At 45.6% G+C, this 20077-nt stretch overlaps 1 protein-coding gene across 1 annotated transcript in view; it reads left to right on the forward strand.

Annotated features, from left to right (window-relative positions):
• ARHGAP44 (Rho GTPase activating protein 44) overlaps nt 1–20077 on the forward strand; it is a 152789-nt gene that overhangs the window by 86836 nt on the left and 45876 nt on the right. The window contains exons 4-6 of the mRNA XM_034647283.1: nt 4026–4102; nt 11533–11644; nt 13613–13689. Of these exons, the coding sequence (XP_034503174.1) occupies nt 4026–4102; nt 11533–11644; nt 13613–13689 (266 nt within the window). The remainder of the gene's footprint in view (nt 1–4025; nt 4103–11532; nt 11645–13612; nt 13690–20077) is intronic.

Genomic DNA, 20077 nt, shown 5'->3' on the forward strand with positions numbered 1-20077 from the left:
TTGCGGGGGGGAAGGTATCCACTAAAAACAGACATGCACGTACATATAATTGGACCCGCTTAGAGTGTTTGTGGAAGGCTATATAAGACTGGTCACTGTCACGGTCTCCAGTGAGGGCACTAGGCGTCCAAGAGTCAAGGATGAGAGGGATACTTCTTGCTGTAAACTTTCTAGTGACTTTCGAGTTTTGTGCTATAGACCTCTATTTCCTGGTCAAAAATTAATCTGTTAGAGTGTTGGCTCGCAAACTGGCCCTTGTATGCAGAGGTCAAGGAGAGACCAAAGGAAGAGACAGACCACTCCAGGTTTGGTAGGTGGCAGGTTTAAGAAGCAAGGAAGCTAATATATGAAGTTCGTCTTGGGTGGTCACAAGACTAGGAGGTCCCTACACCCACCTGCCAAATCTTAGATGTTTTTAAAGAGACCCGAACTGGCTTCGGTCATGTATACCCCCAGATGGCCTCAGCAGCACTTTACTTTCCCAGGGCTGTGTCCTCAGGGCAGCTTTTAGCTTCAGCAAGACAAGCAGAATGAATGTTCCAAGGTCAGGGGAGGGAGTAAGGAACCTGATTGCCTAGGTCCAGTTCACGGATCAGTCAGCAGTCACATGCTCTCAGTGACCCCCTCCAACAGGTAGCCAGCTAGCTAGACAGCACAAAGAACAGGAGAGAGAGAGATTATTCTCCGTGTTGAAATCTTATGAATTAAAAGACCATCGAAGCAGGAATAAGTCTATGTGATACTGTGTCACTGAATGCTACCCTCTTTGCCACCTGAAAGCTTCTCAAAGTCGTTAGTGAGGGTGTTAAGTGATGAGATGAGTGGAAAATAATAAAGTCCTGCACTTCGGGCTGCTTTTTCTACTGTATATTCTGTAGAGCAGACACTCGGCTGTCCTCACCATCCTTCTCCAACACCGGCTAGCCTCGCAGCCCTCAGCGCCTGTTTTGCTCTCTTGATCTTGATCCTCGTGCCTTTAGCCACCCACAGACACGGTTTGGTGTTTTTGTGTGAGCTGACCCATACTTGGACTGTTTTACCTGACATTCAAGGCAGAGCATCTTGACTGGTTATTTAGATGTTTGAGGAATTCACATATTGGAGACCTTTCTCCTTAAACCAGATTTCTCAACCTCAGCCCTCTTGCTGTTTGCGGCTGGATAATTCTTAATTTCGGGGAGCCTGTCCTGTGTGTAGTGGGCTGTTTAGCAGCGTCCCTGGCCTCTCTCCATCAGATGCCAGTGGTGTTCCCCATGTTGTGACAAGTGAACATCTCTCCATACGTTGCCAGAGTTCCCAAGAAGGCAGAATCACTCCTGATTAAGAACTATCACCTTAAGTCACGGCGCCTCCGTGAGCGTATATTAATGCCTGCCTAACTTTTTGTTTTGAACCACTTTAGACACTTTTTAAAAAATGTGCTGTAAATAACTTTTTTTTAAAGGCGATATGAGAGTACCCACTCTCATAACATACTGTTTACTGCACCTTTAATCAAGTCTCCAGAAATGTGTACATAATAGCTTTGTAGGACAACTAGAAAGTGACGTTTAAATTTGGATGCATTAATACTGAGCTGCATGGTCGCGTTTTTACCAAGAGGAATGTCCCGTTTTATTTGAAGTGATGAGGAATGAGTTTATCCCTTGAGTGAAAGGCATCTGACTTCCCTAGAGGGGACACGTCTAAGCACAGAGAGGGGGATGTATTTTAGACCTGCTGAAGGACCTTATCCACACAGTCTTGGGCTCTCTCTCTGGATTTATCTCAGGAACCACATGAATTTCCATATTACCCTTGGGGCTCACCTACCTTCCTGTGTCTTCCCTAGAGATGCCTTAGAGCATGCAGATCTCTCGGGGGTGTGCAAAGCAGATTCCTACGTTCAAGTGGATGGAGCCCAAAAAGTGTGACTTCCCACTTGATCCTGCTGACAGGCCATTCAGTTGTGTCTCTCTCAGGACTGAGTAATTTTCATCCGATCATGCTCTTAAGCCCTCCAGTGGTCACCAGACGCCCAGAAGACCCCAGTGTCTGCCTCTGGCGGACAGGGCCTTCCACCATCTGGCCTCTGCCTTATGCTCCACCCACTCCCTGTTACTCACTGTGCTCCAGCTGCGTTGGCCTCCTTGGGGACCTCAAGCCCGCCATGTTAGTTCTACCTCAGGGCCTTTGCACTGGCAGTTCCCTCCTTCTATCTGGACTTTTCTTTCTCAAATCTTCTTGAGGCATGGCTGACTCTCTCCCACTTGGGCTGCATCTTAAATGCCACCCCCTCTGAGAGGTCTTCCCCCATCCAGGCTCCACGCCCTGCCACTGCCCTCTCCCCATCATCCTGATTTCTGTTGCCGATCCCCATTACAGTGTGCATGCTTATTACTTATTTCTCTGCATGCGGAATAGACATTCCATGAGAGTAGCTGAAGATCTTTGGGTAGGACCACAAGAGGCTCTGGACTGTGTGTAGTCCAGTTGCCTTCCAGGTGAAGAGCGTATCTGTGTAGTGTTGTGGTTTTGGCTCAGGGAGGAGAGGGCTTGCTGGTGCTTCTCAAGGAGGGAATGGGCTATGCCACACTACTGTGGATTTGCCTATTTTGGGTATTTCCTGTAAGTGGAATCCTGCCATCAATGCCTCGTGTGTCTGTCTTATTGAGTATGATGTTTTCAAGGTTCGTCCGTGTCCTAGTACGTATCAGCCCTTCATTCCTTCTTATGACCAAATAATATTCCACCATATGCATATACCACTTGTAATCAATCCATTCATCAGTTGACAGACACTGGAGCTCTCTGCACCTTTGGGCTGGTGTGAATAGTGCTGGTGTTCATGTCCATGCACAGGTTTGTTTGACGGTCTGTTTTCAGTTGTTTTGAGTGGCATCGAGTAGCCTTGCCGGGCTGTATGGTAATTTTGTTTAATTTGCTGAAATACTGCCAAACTTCAGCAGAGCGCTGCCCCATTTTATGTTTCTACCAACACGGCACGGAGGTTCCGGTTTCTCCACGGGCTCACCAACGCTCCCTGGGCTCACCGATACTTACTTTCTGATGGTTATTCCTCTTGCCATCCTAGTGGGTGTGAGGTGGTAGCTCCCGGTGGCTTCGATTTGGATTTTCTTCATGACTCATGATGTTAAGTGTCTAGTCCTGTGCTCGTCAGCCATTTTCTCTCTTTCTTAGAGCGTGCCTTTATTTTTATGCTTATTTGCATTGTTACTGTATGTGAACACTTCTCTCTCTTTCTTGACCATAAGGTGCCTCGTTTATTTTTTTTTAAAGATTTGATTTATTGATTTGAGAGAGAGAGAGCACAAGCAGGGGGAGCTGCAGAGGGAGAGGGAGAAGCAGATTCCCCGCTGAGCAGGGAACCCAGTGCGGGACTCGATCCCAGGACCCTAGGATCATGACCTGAGCTGAAGGCAGACACTTCACTGACTGAGCCACCCAGGAGCCCCAACCTGCCTCGTTTATAAAATGGGGCTAAGGCACTTCTCCAAAGAGACATTGACTTCTGGAAATTAAAGTATTGTTCAAATCTTTGTTAATGTAAGTTTGAAATCTTGTCTTTATTTTTTTCCTTGCCACTATCCCAGTCTATTTTATTTTATTTTTAAGTAGGTTCCATGCCCAGCGTGGAGCCCAACACGGGGCTTGAACTCATGACCCTGAGATCAAGACCTGAGCTGAGATCAAGAGTCAGACGCTTCACTGACTGAGCCACCCAGGCACTCCTATCCCACTTTATTTTAAAACGCAGCCTATAAACCTTAGGCTGATTTTCCAAATTGGCACATTTAATTTGGTTTTGATTTTCTGGATTTTGACCTCTCTGAGTCTAACCTATCCTCGTATGCTGTGAATGTCTAGGTTTTAAACATGCTTTAAGGTCCATTTGTGTCTTAGCTAATACAGTACCTAGGAAGTATTTGACTTTTTGCTGTTTTAGAGTAGGCAGATGGCTACTGAAATAGTTTTCATTACAACATGTTTTTTGGGTTTTCTTTGTTTTTTTTTTTCCTTTTCAGAAAAAGTTGCCTTTGACAACACTGGCTCAGTGTTTGATGGAGGGGTCAGCTATCCTGGGAGATGACACACTTCTCGGGTAGGTGACACCACGTGTGGCTTTGTGCCGAGTCTAGGTAAGCCCTCAACCCTGAGAAGGGGGCCAGAACTTCTCAGGGATGGACTGAGGACACTTGAAGCCTGGCTGGGGCTGGGGTTTGGGGTGGGAAGAAGAAAAGGTTTGCTGGTGAGCAAAATCAAAACCCCGGCGGTGGGTGGGGAGGGGGTTGCCCATGTCATATGGGCTATGCAGGGAGGCAACTCCCCAGAGGGAGAAATTAGCATAATTAACCCAATAAAGGGTTGAAGGACAAATGAAATCCCCAGGGCTCCAGCAGAAGCAAGTGGGAAACCTCTCCATGTCAGATGTCAAAAATTATAGGATTCCCAGAACAACCCGGGCTCCGTTTGAACTCACAATAAAAACAAACTAAAAATAGAATCGTCGTGAGGAAGGATCAGCAGGCACAATCAGTAGGAGAAGCAGAGAGAACTAAAAATAATATGGTAATAGGAAAGAAAATATGAAGTAATACATATCAATATGTATGAAACAGACTTAAAATGAAGTTTAAAAATTAAGTAAGGACAATGCTCGCTTTCGCAGCACATGTGCTAAAATTGGAACAGTAGGCCTTAGTGTGGCCCCTGAGCATGGATGATAGGCCAGTGTGTGAAACACGCCATATTTTTAAGGGAAAAAAATTCCAATTGTAACTGTGTATTGTGACACGTTAACTTGACGTATCATGGTGCTCATTTCACAGTATATGCAAATATTGAATCCTTCCGTTGTACACCTGAAACGGATACAGTGTTCTATGTCAGTGATAGACCTCAATTACAAAGTAAAGACAAAATCGTCCTTGACCAAAGAATCAAATGATATGAGAAAAAAAAAAGAATTAAAGAAAAACCAAATAGAACTTTTCAAAATTCAAATCATACTTATTATAATTTAAAGCCACGAGACAAGCTTTTGGCGAGGATGTGGAGAGAAAGGAGCCTCATGCACTGTTGGGGGGGATGCGAACGGATGCCGCCACTGTGGGAAACAGTATGGGGGTTCCTCAGAAAGTTAAAAATAGAATTAACCATATGATCCAGCAATTGCATTACTGGGTATTTGCTCAGAGAAGATGAAAACATTCACTCGAAAGCGTTCATGAGCTCCTGTGTTCATTGCAGCATTATTTTTTATAGCAAAGATACAAAAGTAGCCCCAGTGTCCATTTATTGATAAATGAATGGATAAAGAAGGTGTGGGGTGTGCGTGTGTGTCTGTGTATGTATAAGAGTATTTATATATGATGGAATAATACTCAGCCGTGAAAAAGAATGAGATCTTGCCACTTGTGACGATAGATGGACACAGGTGGTATTAGGCTAAGTGAAATAAATCAGACAGAGAAAGATGAATACCATATGATTTCACCTCTATGTGGACTGTGAAAAACAAATGAACAAAAAAAGCAGAAACAGACCTATGAATACAGAGAACAAACCAATGGTGGCTGGAGGGGAGGGGGTGGAAGGGGATGGGTGGGCAAAATGGGGGGAGACGAGTGGGAGATTCAGGATTCCAGCTATGAAACATGTCATGGGGATGGAAGGTGCAGCATAGGAAATTTAAAAAACAAAACACTTGAGATAAACTGAAATTGCACACCAATGAAGAATTGGTGAGCTTGCAAACAGATGGAAAGTTGCTGCCGAGAATGAACAGAGTGATTTACAAGAGGTGGGGAGGTGGCATTCAGAAACAGAGACGCATGGATGATAGAACACAGACCTGTGTCTGGGAGCTGTTCCCAAAGAAGAGAATGAGCAAAAGGGGAAGTTATGGTGGAACTTTTCTTTTCTAGATTTGAAAAAAAAAAAAAAAACAAGCAAACCCATAAATCTTTAGATTAAAGAAACATAAGAAGTGCTGATTGAGGTCAACAGAAAGAAATCTATCCCCAGATGCATGATAGGATGACTATAGGTTATTAACAAAAAAAAGGAGAGAAATTGAAAATCAAGCAGAGGAAAAGGATTGCATATAAAAGAACCATTCGAGGGGCTTCTGGGTGGCCCAGTCATTTTAGCATCCAACTCTTGGTTTTGGCTCAGGTCATGATCTCATCAGGCCCCTTGTTGAACTCTGCACTGAGCAGGGAGTCTGCTTGGGATTCTCTCTCCCTCTCCCTCTGCCCCTCCTGCTTCTCGCTCTCTCTGCCTGCCACTCCCCCTGCTTGTGCTCTCTCACTCTTTCTCTCTGTCAAATAAATACATTAAAAATCTTTAGAAAAAAAGAAAAGTAAAAAAAAAAAAGAATAAAGGGAAAATAAAGATATTGAAGGAAAAGATTTAGGAAAAATGACTACTCACATATTCCCGCTGAAAAAACTAGTTAAGGTGTGTGAAACAGGTTACATCCAGAAGGAAGGAATGACATGCAGGTAGCCAGATAGCATAAAAAATGTAGTGAGCGTGGTGTAGGGCATGGAAATTCTTTCTCTCTACCTGTCTGAGGTTCCTTGGGTGGGGGCCTTGCAAATTAAATTGACAGAAATAGAGCAACAGAGGAAAGCACGCACATTTTATTAACATGTGCAGTGCACACACGCGGTGGAACTCGGTGATGAGTAACTCAAAGGCAGGATCGAACTCGGGCTTAGGTCGCACTTTTTACAAAAGAACAATTTTGAGGGAAGTGACAAGGTAAAGGAGAAGAAATTTGAGTTCCTAGGGTGGCAGATTGGGAGAGGGCAGATAAATGGGGAGCAAATGGAAGATAAGGCTCATTAGTCAACTTTTATACGTGGGTTCCTGCGGTGCCCTCTGGCTGACAAGGCTGAAGGGTTGTGTTTGGTGATTGACTTCTGTCTTTCCTGGTAGACAAGGGAGGAGGACAGCTTTACAACGTGTGTCCTACTTTTAGGCAAAGAGGGGGAGGGCAGAGAGCTCTTCTGTTTGCCTTCAGCTCAAAATAATCCTTATGCCCAAGCAGCATTTCCGGGGGTTAGCATATTCTGCTACCTTTTGGTGTAAAGAAGCATAAATAAGAATTGAATTAAAACATTAATTTGGGGGGGGGGCGCCTGGGTGGCTCAGTCGTTGAGCGTCTGCCTTCGGCTCAGGGCGTGATCCCGGCGTTCTGGGATCGAGCCCCATGTCAGGCTCCTCCGCTGGGAGCCTGCTTTGTCCTCTCCCACTCCCCCCGCTTGTGTTCCCTCTCTTGCTGGCCGTCTCTCTCTCTCTCAAATGAATAAATAAAAATCTTTTTAAAAAAACAAACAAACATTAACTTGGGGGAGCTTAAAGCAAAGTGAAACGAAAATCCCAGGAAATAATAGCATGGAACATTGGGAAGGCAATCCGTGTTTCAAGGTCTTTGTCTGAAAGAAAGATAAAGGTTGCATTTTCCTGTAAAGTGTGTGTGTTAGAAAAGCAAGAGGAACCACAAAATGAATAGAATGTAGCACTTCAAAATTGGTAGAAGGATGAAAAAGGAAGTTAAAAAAACAAAACAAAACAAAAAACAAGCCTACAAGGGACTAAAAGAGCAAAAAGCAAGCAAAGAGAAAACAAAGGTATAAGGTAAGAGCTCTATGTCTGCAGTCGTAGAAGATGGAATAAACTCGATGGCTTATAATATAGAGTATCACAGGTGGAGAAATATGCACGCTGTTTCCAAGATTCGCCTAAAGCATAGGGACACAAGAAGGTTGGAGGTGAAGGGATGAAGGACACCCAGGTAAAAATGACAGACTGAGCACAAACATCTAATTTTGTTCCCTCCCAAATCCACTATGATGAAAGGATGTTTTTTTTTCTTAAAAGACATGAACCCAGAAAGACATGAACATGCCAGAAAGGCATGAAAAACAGGAGAAAAAACAAAATTTGGTGAGCTGTGAAAGCTTATGATGGACTGGTAACAGACTGGGCGGGTCTCAGAAAGAAGACTCTGGAGCCAGACGTAGGACGTGCAGATAGACAATGTCATTTACATCCTGAAATGCTTGCAGGCTCAGGGGCGGTGGCCCCAGGGACTTCTAGAATGGTGAGGGGGTCTTTGGGGGCTGGGAGGTGGTCCAAGTTATGAGTGTGTGTCGAAACTAGCTTAGTACTGCTTGGATGGCTCAAACCCAGCCCTTATCCACAGCTCAGGGAGGCTCTCATCCCCTCACCCCCAATGCCAGCAGAAAAGTCTGGAGCTTTACTCTCTGGAGGGTGTAAAGCAGAGAATCCCCAGACTGTGGACACCATATAAGGGTATCACGCATTCAAGTGACTAATGTCTACTGGATGCTGAGACTGCTTTTCTGTCCCCCCACCCATGCGGTCCCCAGGTCTTTCCTCTTTAGGCAGGAAAGCAAGAAGAGCCTTCTCTGGCAAATGTGACCAGCCCAATGGGAATGAACTAAAGACCCAAAGACATTGGAGCGGGCAGTGCTTGAACAAATGGCCCAGCTCAACCATCCTACAGACGAGCTCGCAGCCAATGAGCTTTACTCACATACTCGGAGCTGTTGAGTCTCCACTCTTAAATATAGGCAGGCGTCCGAGTTCATCAGACATTTGAAGGAAGTCTAACTTGCAGCCTACGTACCACAACAGTTGGGGAGGAGAAAATGTAACTCGGAAGAAAGAGATATTGCATCAGAAGGAGAAGATTTCAGGAAAACACGTCGCTTACGTTGTCAACCGCTAAGAGAAAATAATGTGTCCATGAATGAAAGCCAGGATGTGTGTCAATTATATGTCAATGAAGAAAGAAAGAAAATTAAAAAACCCAGGGTGTCAATAAAAAAAATGCTATGGGAAAGAAATATTCTGAGATCAAGAGCAAGCTCATGGAAACAAAAAGTATTTTCAGTGGCAGGTTTGGAGGACAAAATTGAAGAAATTCAGAGAAGAGAAGACAACCATGACATGAAAAATAGAAAAGTTGGAAGATGAGAGGACCAATCCGGGAAGATGTAGGCCTGTGTAACTTACATTATTAAAACATAGTTATAATAGTAATAAAGTATTCCAGAAGAGTTTTCCAGAACTGAAGGACATGAGTTCCTATACTGAAAGGGCCCACTGAGCTCCTGATACAAAAGGAAAAGTTGGACCTGTGCCCAGGCTCACCATAGCAAAGACTAGTGACTAATAGAGAGATTCTACAACCTTCTGGAGGAAAGAAATTGTCACATAGAAAGGCTCAGAAATCTGAATGCTTCTAGACTTGCCAAACGCGACAATGGAAGCGAGATTACTGTGGAATGCCTTCAAAATTCGGAAGGAATTTGATGCTCAATTTAGAATTCAGTATCCTGCCTAGCTATCAATCAGCCTGAGGGTAGAGGGGAATGTCGTGACATGCAAGGTCTCAAAAATTAGCTTCCCGCGCACTCTTTCTCAGGCAGCTAAAGCAAGGTGTGTTGCACAATGGAGTGACCAAGAAAGAGGTAGACACAGGATATGGGAAATAAGCTCTCTCTGGCATAGGACAGAGGGAGAGAAAAATCCCAGGAAATGGGGGAGGAAGTGTGCAGGAAGACAGCTGTGCCAAGGGATTGAAGGAAGAGTCAATCCAGATTGACGCATATCCAGGAGAGATGAATTCAAGATGGAATTCGTTCACATCAAGTGTGGTTCAGTATCTTAGACAAAATAATGGCGGAGGATTTGGGGTTCAGTCAGGTCTATAGAAAAACAAGCAAACCAAAGCAAGGCAATTATTAACGCTACAGAGAGGACAAACATGTGGGAAAGACCAGGGCTTACCATAACCAACCCAGCCGAACTCTGAGTGGCACACAGGGTCAAAATGTAATGCAAATATTGAAGATCTACTGATATAAATAAATGCGGAGGGGGCAGATATAAGGATTGCCAAATTCTCATTTTCCAGAGTTGACAGTCAATAGCCAATGCTTAAAATTAAAAAAAAATTAACAAGTAGCAGCAGGATCATGGAGGTAAGTAACAGACAAATCAGATAAAAGACACCATTCAAAGAACAAAGAGAAGCCTGTGACCTGGAAGTTGAAATTTGCAGCAGACAGGAAAAAGAATTTGAATTCCCTCTACATCCACACCTATATTTTTAAGTATGTATATAAAGAACTCCTACAAATAAATAAATAGATCCTGGTGCCCAAGCAGTCACCGAACCTGAGCAAGTACATCCTACAAGAGGGATCGCAAAATGGCCCGAAACATGAAAAGGTACTCAGTCTCAGCGGTGGCCAAGAAATGCAAATTAAAACCAAGATGAGGTAATAGTTGGCATTCACCAGTTTGGCAGAAACTAAACACCTTACCAGTACCAAGGCTTGGCAAGAGTGTAGAGTGTTGGGAACTCTCAATTGCGCTGGTGAGAGTGAAGTTAGCGTTACCACTTTGAAGAGCAAGTAAGGTTAAGGGGATGCGTATCTCTTCTCCTATGCACATAAAAATTCTCACCTGCAAACAGACCGTACACAGCTGTACAACAGCCCTGGACGTGTTGGCCCTCTTGATCAAGGGAAGGCTTAATAAACGGTGGGATGGAATTCCATGCACCAGAATAACTTAATTTTGCATGTGTCAAGATGCGTAAGTGCCAAAGATAATGACGCATGAAAATGCAAGGTTCAGAGGATAGGTTCAGTGTAAAACCATTGATACAAACTTGTTGAGGTCGGGCATCAGTATTATACATTGTATGTGAACGCTTATGTATTTAGTCATTAAAGTGTAAACATAAGAACAGGAAAGATACATACTAACTTTAGAATCAGTGACCTCTTCTCCTACTTTTATTGATTTATAAAAACTTTTTACATGTGTTTTAGTTAGCCTGGTACCATGCAGAAGGAGGACTGCCTGCATACCCGTGTACCCATTTGGGGAATTAGTGTCTTTGAAATAACGTATCATCTAGGAATATGGCTTAGCTTTCTACTCATTGAGGTCTTCTGGTATTTGCTTATTACGAATCCACTTTTGTAATGGTTTTCCCATTCCAATTTTCCACTGGATAATTGTTTATTCTATACAACGTAAGTTGTCATGGGCTTAAGACAAGGAGTTCTCTTTTTAGAAGAGCCTCCTGAAAGTAGGTTTTGGGGATGCCTTGAAAGATGTTCGTCTGTTTGTGTGTCGATGGTGGCTCGTTTTCCAGTGCTCAGCAGAGATAGAAGCGTCTAGGTCTTACAAGCCTATACATTCAGCACATAGGAGTCTGTCCACCCCACATCTCCCTTGTATTTCTCTACATGTTCCCTTGACTCCAGGCACACGGTACGTACTTTGCATCATTTAAAAAATGGATAATTTTGGAAATCAAAACAAAAGGGACAAGTTGGGCAGTGGGAAGCCGCAGAACTTGGCCAGTTTAGAAACACTGTCTCGCAAGTGCTTACCCAGCCGGGAGCTGATGTCAGCAGACGCAGGTGACCTCCTGCTTTGTGGGGTGTTTAGCATGGCTTTCCCCGCCCGTTGCAGGAAGATGCTGAAACTCTGTGGAGAGACAGAGGACAAGTTGGCTCAGGAGCTGATCCACTTTGAGCTGCAGGTGGAGAGAGATGTGATCGAGCCCCTGTTTTTGCTGGCCGAGGTAAGCCGCACGCATGAGGTGACACTGTTCTTCATCAGGAGTTATCACTGCCTGTCCACCTGGTCAAGACTCCCCGACGTGGCAGCCCCTCCTGTGGCCTGCCAGCTCCCTCTCCCCGCCACACTCTTCTCCGCTGGCATCCCGGTGGGGACAGGAGCAAAGTTGGCACCAACCCTGCCCTCTGCCCATTTCCCATCTTCCGGGAAATGAACAGCAGCCCCTCGACAAGAGGAGACTCTCTGTAGGGCCTCCGGCAACTTCTGTGTACGTGCAACCCTTCTCTTTCATTTAATTCTATTATTTTTTTACTTTAATTCCAGTGTAGTTCACATACAGCGCTCTGTGAGTTTCAGGGGCTCAGTATAGTGATTCAGCAATTCCGTACCCTACTCAGCGTGCGTCGCGATAAATGCACTCTTCATCCCCTTCGTCTTTGGATTTTAAAGGTTACTAAATAAAACAGTTGGAGTACAAGGACGCCTTGATGTCTATGTGGTGATTTGGCTAGCTTCAACCAGGGGAAATTGTGTCAAGTCAGAATGGAAATGGTTGGGGAGTTGATGTGCCTTGAGCCCTGGACTTTCTGCCAGTTAGTTGCCTTGAGTTGGTCATCCGAGGTCACCCCAGCACTGTCCCATAGACCTGGCTGCTGTGAGGAAGATGGTCTACGTCTGCTGGCCACCTGGGGCTGTAAGCTCTTGAAATGCGCTTAGTGTGACCGTGAACTACATTTTACATTTTTATTTAATTTTTGTTCATTCGACTTTGAAATGCCATAGCCACAGGGCTAGAGGCTGCCATATTGGACAACATTGCCCTAGACCAGGCCTGGTTTCCTTCCTGGACTGGCCCCCCAGTGTCTCCCCATTCCCCTGGTGCAATTTCCATGAGAGAATGGACAGGAAATCATTAACCAAAGTGCATGAAAGTCTTCAAGGAGAAAATCCTGTCTGTGGTGGTTTGACAGCGATCAGCTCTAGACTTCTCAGGTGCCGTCCTTGTATAGGCCATTGCCCAGCCAAGTGCATGCGTGAGAGGTCCTTTGCTCTTCGGAAAGGTGGTCTGGGGTCTCAGGCAAAGCCTGAAGCGAACCCAAGGGACATGTTTGACCTGGATGCTGAGACTCGCTTATACCGACCAGATGTCCCTGTGACCCCCTCCCCAGCTTTGCTTCTGGCCTCTGTGATGCCTGGAGGAGCCCAGGGCCACTCCTTCTCTCCCCTGTCCGAAAAGGTTCCCCTCCATATGTTACTCACCCCTACTCCGAAGACCGTCCTCACGGTTCTCCCTTCTATATAAAAGCTGCGGCTTGAGATGACTTTTGGTTTCAACGTACAGCCAATTTTCCCCTTGAAATTCACACTTCCTGCCCCGTTTTGGCCGAGCCCGGGCCCCGAATCCCACACTGGGATGTTCAGTGAAGTCATTTTTAGAAATAAAAATATAAAAAGAGCATCCACGTACAACCAACCACTATGGAAAGCTTGTCATAGCCACGCAGAGTCATGGCAATGTTTATTTGGTGTTTATTTTGGGAAGAAAAGTCTTACTTTATTTTTATAAAAATACATCCTGATTGCATTGCCCCATCAGATCTCAGGCCTCCTGAGACTAGTCCCCGTCAGCCTGCTGCTGTCTGTTTTGAATTAGGTCTGTGTGTCGGCTCTTCTTTTCTCCCCACGCGTGGCCCTTGTGTCCACGCGTGGGCAGAGCTGGGATGGAGCCCGTGTTTGCTGGCTGGGGGGAGGGAGGCAAGAATGAGGCCCAGGCATAAGTGAGCAGAGGAGTGCAGGGCCCTCTAAGGGGGTCGGGGTGATGGAGGGCCTGGCAGGTGTCCAGCGAAGAAAGAGCAGCGGTTAGCCCAGGAGAAAGAATTGAGGGTTTCCTCTGGAAATAAGGGCTGGGAGGCCTCCAGCCCACTTAAGAATTCATCTGGAACTTCAGTTTGGCTCTGTTCTGTAACCACAGGTGGAAATCCCAAACATTCAGAAGCAGAGGAAACACTTAGCAAAGCTGGTGTTGGACATGGATTCTTCACGAACGAGGTACCGAAGGGTTTCTTTGCTTTCCTTTTTGCTTCTTGGAAGGAACAGCGGTCTTGTTTGGGGGGTGGGGAGGGGCTTGTGGGTAGAGGCATTTGTTGAGTGGGTTTTCATTCTCTAGGTTTTTCTTAATACCCCCCGACGTGGTAGGCACTGGAGGGGAGAGTCGTGAGTCAGAGATATGGGGTCCCTGCTGTCACGGGGGCTGTAGCCCAGGGTGGGAGACAGAGACCCTAGACAAGCCAGGAAACACATGGCGATTGCAGGCACCCATAAGTCCTGTGAAGAAGGAGCACAGTGCACTTCTGGAAGAGAGTGATGGAGAAAGGGAGGCTATAACATTAGGTAGGCTGAAACAGAGAAGGCTTCTTAGAGATGGCACTTGATCTGGGACCTAACTGATGAGAATGAGGCAGCCATGCAGAGATTGGGCACAGAACTGTCCATGACAGCGGGAGCAGCACATGCAAAGGCCCTGAGGCAGAGTGTGGGGGGAAAATCAGGCTGCCATATTCAGGGTACAGCACCAAGGCAGTGTGGTGGGGGTAGGAGCCAAGGAGGGGGCATAGTAGGAGCTGAGATCAAAGAGGCAGAGTGGGTGAAGTGTTATATCTAAAGAAGGGGGAAATCTCTGATTCTGGGACCTGCCCACCATTCCTGAAGCCAGTGGTATAGCTCTCTCCTTTCTGTAGCCATTTTCTGGACCTGAGGCCATTAGGCGGGAAGCAGCATTCCAGCTGTGCTGCTTGCCTCCTGCACGGTCTCCCAGAAGCCTCCGGAAAGTGCCTGTTACAGGAGGGGCTTCACGTGAGGCCCTGAGATGCCATTGACTCTGACCACCACATGTCCTGATGGTTCATGTACAACTTCCTAATTCTTGCAGTGGTGTGTGTGCCTAAGTGTGCAACTTGAAGGAATGTGGGTTCCTGAAGATCAATATGGAAGGAACATTTTGGTTCTATCAAAGGCCCTTTGCAGGTCAATTTTAATCCTCTCCTTACGTCTTTTTAATTTTTCTTGAGGAAAAGAAACAAAACCAAAAAATACTGATCTACTTGGGCTGAGAGATATAATATAGAGCCTTGAACCAGGAGTCCACGGTGAGGTGGTGAGATCCAGGTCACCTGTTTTCAAGACCTGTGAGCTTGGTCAAGTCAGTCTACCTTCCAGAATCATGGTTCCTTCACTTGTACGCTGGTCATAACGCCATTCGTGGGTTGACGTGAGGAGGTTGAGTGTCACCTGAGATCACGTTTGTCACAGTGCTTCCTAAGTGCTAGCTGGCACCCTGGAATTCTGCATCTGGACCAATACAAAGTGTAGGGCGGACCCCAAGACCAGAAATAGAACAGGTGAGAGCAAGAGACACAAAGATGTCTTTGGTTAATTTAGTGTTTCCCAAACTTCAGTCCACCCGACCAGTTTTGGACATCTGGACCCACGCATCTCACAAAAAGTCAATTCACTTCTTCAAACTGAATCCGTTCAAAAAATATTAGAGCCCTACCATACATTGAAAGACACTACCCTTTGCTGTTAATGCCGGGTAGACACAGAAGTGAACAGGACGAAAGCAAAGCCAATGCTGTTAAATTTTACATGCTGTTGCCTATGCAAGGCTGTGATCTTGAAGCTTATCTCCTTCTGTTAAGAAGGAAGAGGAGGAAGAAAGTTACCAAAGTGTTTCCGACCCAGATCTGAGGCTCTCTCCTTAGTGCTTGTGGAGGAAGACAGCAGGCTGCGTGGGGAGTACGGATTTGGCATCAGTGACTACTGTATCCTCGGGCCACGTCCATTTGCCTTCCATGACATCAGCGTCCAAGGCCCGCATTTGGGGAGTCACACAAGGATTAAAGACATGCTGATCGTCCCCCTGTTTGGATGATGGTGGACACCTTGCTCCTGGGTTTGTAGAGTGATTTCCTTCACTGCGGGGACCTCTGAGGTCTTCTCCGTGCCTCTGTGCGGGAAGCCTGATTTCCGTCCCAGAGCTTCTCTTCGGAAAGCCAGATGCTAGTGCCAGGACGTGTCATTGCCATCTCTACTTATGTGTTTTTGTTCAGTCTTCTTATGAGAGGTTGAGTGGGTGGTGGTCATGGTCCATCTAGTCACGTGGTGTGTCTTTAACGGTGACACTAGGGATTCCGAAAGCATAGAGAAGCATCGCTAGGAACCCATCTTCCCTGATATAATGAGCTCTTCCACGTTCTCAGCTCATCATCTCTTATATGCTGGGATTTGGTCGGGAAATCTCTACCTCCCCCATCCAAACGTTTATGCTTCTAAACTTCAGCCGAGACCCTTAACAACCTTTGTCTTTTCAGAAGTCAACCCATCCCCAGCTTCCTACCTTTTCCCTAACCCCTCACTCTTCAGCCAACCTGAGGACCGCATCCCAAGATTCAGCAGCGAGAGTAAGACCAGATGCTATGCCGTTGAATAGCAAGGGTCACCAGCTGCTCTTCCGCAACAGTGGGTTCTTCCTTCCCCCACCCCCACCCCACCCTGCCTCCCGCTGTGGTCAGTTTGTAGCTTCTCTTCTTTGCGGGATCACCAAACCTTTCTTTCGTCCTTTTTTGTCGTGCCCGAGTTAGCGCTTTCCAGAATTACACAGTGTATCCCAGGTGGAGACACGCTCTTGGCCATTGTGAGTGGGTCCTTGAATTTTTCTACATCTTGGGTAGATACTGTTGCATCCAACTCCTTTATCCAGTGTTTAATTAGGCCTGAATCCAAGGTGTGTATTTGCCTCCATTCGAGTGAATCTGGCTTGGAAAGCCAATCATCCAAGCCTTAGTATCCTCAGAGAAGACCAAAGCTTAGAAGTTGAGTAAAAAATGACAGATAAGGAGGCTGGAGGAAAAACTCAAGAAAGCTTTACGCTGAATTAAAGATTGCGAATTGAATTGAATTGAATCGAATTGAATGGATTGAATTGAATTGAATTGAATTGAATTGAATTGAATTGAATTGAATTGAATGATACACAAATGTCTTTTCTATGATAGGTTTGGTTTGGCAGTGGTTATAGAAGGAGCCCCGTTCCTTCCCAAAGTCGGCCTCAGTTTTTCTGAGCATGTATCAAGATCAACCCCTCTGGGTCCAGGATAACTTCTGCTTCTACTGAGTAGCTGTGGACTAAACTTCGTCCTCCCTCCCCAGATTCACATGTTGAAGCTCTAACCCCCTAATGTGACTGTATTTGGAGATAGGACCTTTTGGAAGTAATTGAGGCTAAGTCAGGTCATAAGGGTAGGGCCTTAATCCAGTTGGGTTGTTGGCCTTCTAAGAAGAGGAAGAGAGAGATTTCTTTCCCTTTGCACACTCACTCAGAGGAAAGACCACGGGAGCACAAGTGAGGAGGCAGTGAGAAAGCCTCCACCAGACCCAGACCCTGCCAGAACCTCAATTTGGGGCTTCCAGCCTCCAGAACTTCGAGAAAACTAATTTCTGTTGCTTAAGCCACCCAGTCATTGGTATATTGACAAGGCAGCCCGGGCAGATTAAGACACCTGCCTTCTTTGGGGCGCCTGGGTGGCACAGCGGTTAGGCGTCTGCCTTCGGCTCAGGGCGTGATCCCGGCGTTGCGGGATCGAGCCCCACATCAGGCTCCTCTGCTATGAGCCTGNAGCCTGCTTCTTCCTCTCCCACTCCCCCTGCTTGTGTTCCCTCTCTCGCTGGCTGTCTCTATCTCTGTCAAATAAATAAATAAAATCTTTAAAAAAAAAAAAGACACCTGCCTTCTTTGGAAGCAGACGAATTAATATAAATAAAACAGGAGAGTCTGGGGACAGATACTGGGCAGCTCATGGAACTAAAGAAGTAGCTAATTAGAAGAGATTTAAGTGCCTCCGGGATGGACTGCGCAGTCTCAATGGCTTAGAAGCTGTTCCTCACCTCCTACCTCTTCCACATACAAGCATCTTAGATGCAGTGTCTTCATGGTCCCTTGGGCTCCTGTCTTCCCAGCATGAGACCTGTTCCTTTTGTTCCAATTCTATAAGTACAGAGGAGAGGGTCCATCTGTCTAGACTTTGCTTAGAGGCCACTTCCTTGGCCTGTCAGTTGGTCAAGGTGATGAAGGATGGGCGTGGCCTTGGCTTGCATCAGGGACCCTCAGCTGGGCCACTCACGGTGAAGGTCATGCAAAACTGGCAGCTTCCCGGGGTGCCTGGGTGGCTCAGTCTGTTAAGCATCTGACTCTTGGTTTCGTCTCAGTCCTGGTCTCATGGGTCATGAGATTGAGCCCCGCATCAGGCCCTGCACTCAGCGGGAGTCTGCTTTGCTTGGATGCTCTTTCCCTCTGCCCCTTCCCTTGCTCTCTCTCTTTCTCTGTCTAGAATAAATAAATCTTAAAAAAATAAAAGAAAAAGAAAACAAATCCTGGCACCTCCCTTTGGCCCATACATCAGAGCAGGAGTAGGGCAGGGCCTCACAAACCAGAGGATGCCAATGACAGAGGAAAGGAGACTAGACAGATGAAATAATAAATGTCCCTCTAAAGGGACGTTCCTGTCTGCCTTCCACAAATTCTTCTTCTCGACTTCCCGTTGCCCTGAACTCCTCTTGTGTTTGTCCTCTTGACCCTTCTCCTGATCCCTAAAATTCCACACCCTTGTTTCTGGCCCTTTCCTCTCCTCCAACCTTCATTAAAGCTGAAACTCTGTCTCTACCTCCCCCAGATCCTAGCAATGGAATCTTTCCCAGCGATTAACGGTGTCACACCAGAGCGGAACTCTCTTCTTTTTATTTTATTTTATTTAAATTCAAGTAATTAACATATAGTGTATTATTAGTTTCAGAGATAGAGTTCAGTGATTCATCAGTGGCATGTAACACCCAGTGCTCATTACATCACGTGCCCTCCTTAATGCCCAGAACGTTCTGCTCTGCAAATTTGAAAGCTCAGACTTCTTGGTCAGGAATCCTTGTTTCTTCTCTTGATGGAGCAGGAAAGTGATTGAGTCTATTTCCAGGACAGATGTCTGACAAGGCCACCATACCTTGAAATTCATGATAATGGTCTCTTTTCCCAGTAGATTACTATCCATACACATCTTCCCGTGTTTTCCTTGCTCTTTTATTCTCTGATTTCCACAATCTCATTCCTTATCTTACCCACTGTTTTCTAATCTCAAGGCAAGTTACTTCTCTATTTGTGAATAAAATTCCCTGTAAAGGGAGTGGAAGGGTCTGTGTTTTTAAATTGCCAAGAGTTGATCTAAGGGGTAGATTTTGGGGGGGGGGGAATAGAGGGAAATAGGAAAGAAAAGAAAGGTAACTTGGGGAAAATATCTTCATTTTAATAGACGCATATTAAGGATAATTGGGTTTTTAAAAAAAAAAATCTATTCCAGATCTTTGAAGCCATAAAAATCAGTGTCTGCAGTCACTTTTTTTTTTCACACATATGTTGGTTGTTTTTTCTTCAGATAGCCTGAGCCACATGGTGGTTACAGCTTTATTTTTTGTTTTTACTTTTTTTTAATAGGCTGCACACCCAACATGGGGCTTGAACTCATGACCCTGAGATCCAGAGCCCTGTCCTCTACCCACTGAGCCAGCCAGGCACCCCTGAGCCTCATCTCATAATCTACCATATTCATTATCAGCAATCTAAATTACAGCCATGGCATCTAATGTTTTATTTGACCAAAAATCCCCACAGCGCTTTAATACTTTATTTCAAGTGGCTAAACCTGGGAGGTTTCTTAAATATATCATTTCTGTAGGGCAAACCATCATGAGAAAGAACTACCCAGGAATTTTTACTAATCTGTATCTGTTAGTTTAGATTTTTCAACATTTTTTGAGTAGAATATTTCCTTTGTATGAGGAATGGTTCCCAAGACACACGTGTCCATCTCTGGACCTTCACGCCAGCTTGACATCCCGATGCCTTTTAAGTCACTTTCCTGTGAATGGATTTTTTTAAAAGATTTTATTTATTCATTTATTTATTTAAAGTGAGTGCGAGCAGAGGGAGAGGGAGGAGAGAATCTCAGGCAGACTCCCCACTGAATGTGGAGCCCGACGTGGGGCTCGATCTCAGGACCCCAAGATCATGACCTGAGCCGAAATTAAGAATCAGATGCCCAGCCGACTGAGCCACCCAGGCATCCCCCCATGAATGCATTTTTTAAGTAACACAGTATCCTTTATTTTGTTCTTTTTTGCTAATAGCAAAGAGGACTTTCATTTCCCTTTCTTGTGTCCTAGTCTTGTATTCTTCTCTTTATCCCGCAGATCACAAACTCGGAGAAAGAAGAAAGCATGTAGAGAAACCACCTAGGGACTCTTGACTTTCCAAATGAGGTCACATTCACTTTGTGCCTCTAGGATAGATGGCCGACGGGCCGTCAGGTTTGGTCCGTACGCCTCTGGCCAGCAT

This window comes from Ailuropoda melanoleuca, chromosome 17 (assembly GCF_002007445.2).
Source record: "Ailuropoda melanoleuca isolate Jingjing chromosome 17, ASM200744v2, whole genome shotgun sequence".
Taxonomy (NCBI): Eukaryota; Metazoa; Chordata; class Mammalia; order Carnivora; family Ursidae; genus Ailuropoda; species Ailuropoda melanoleuca.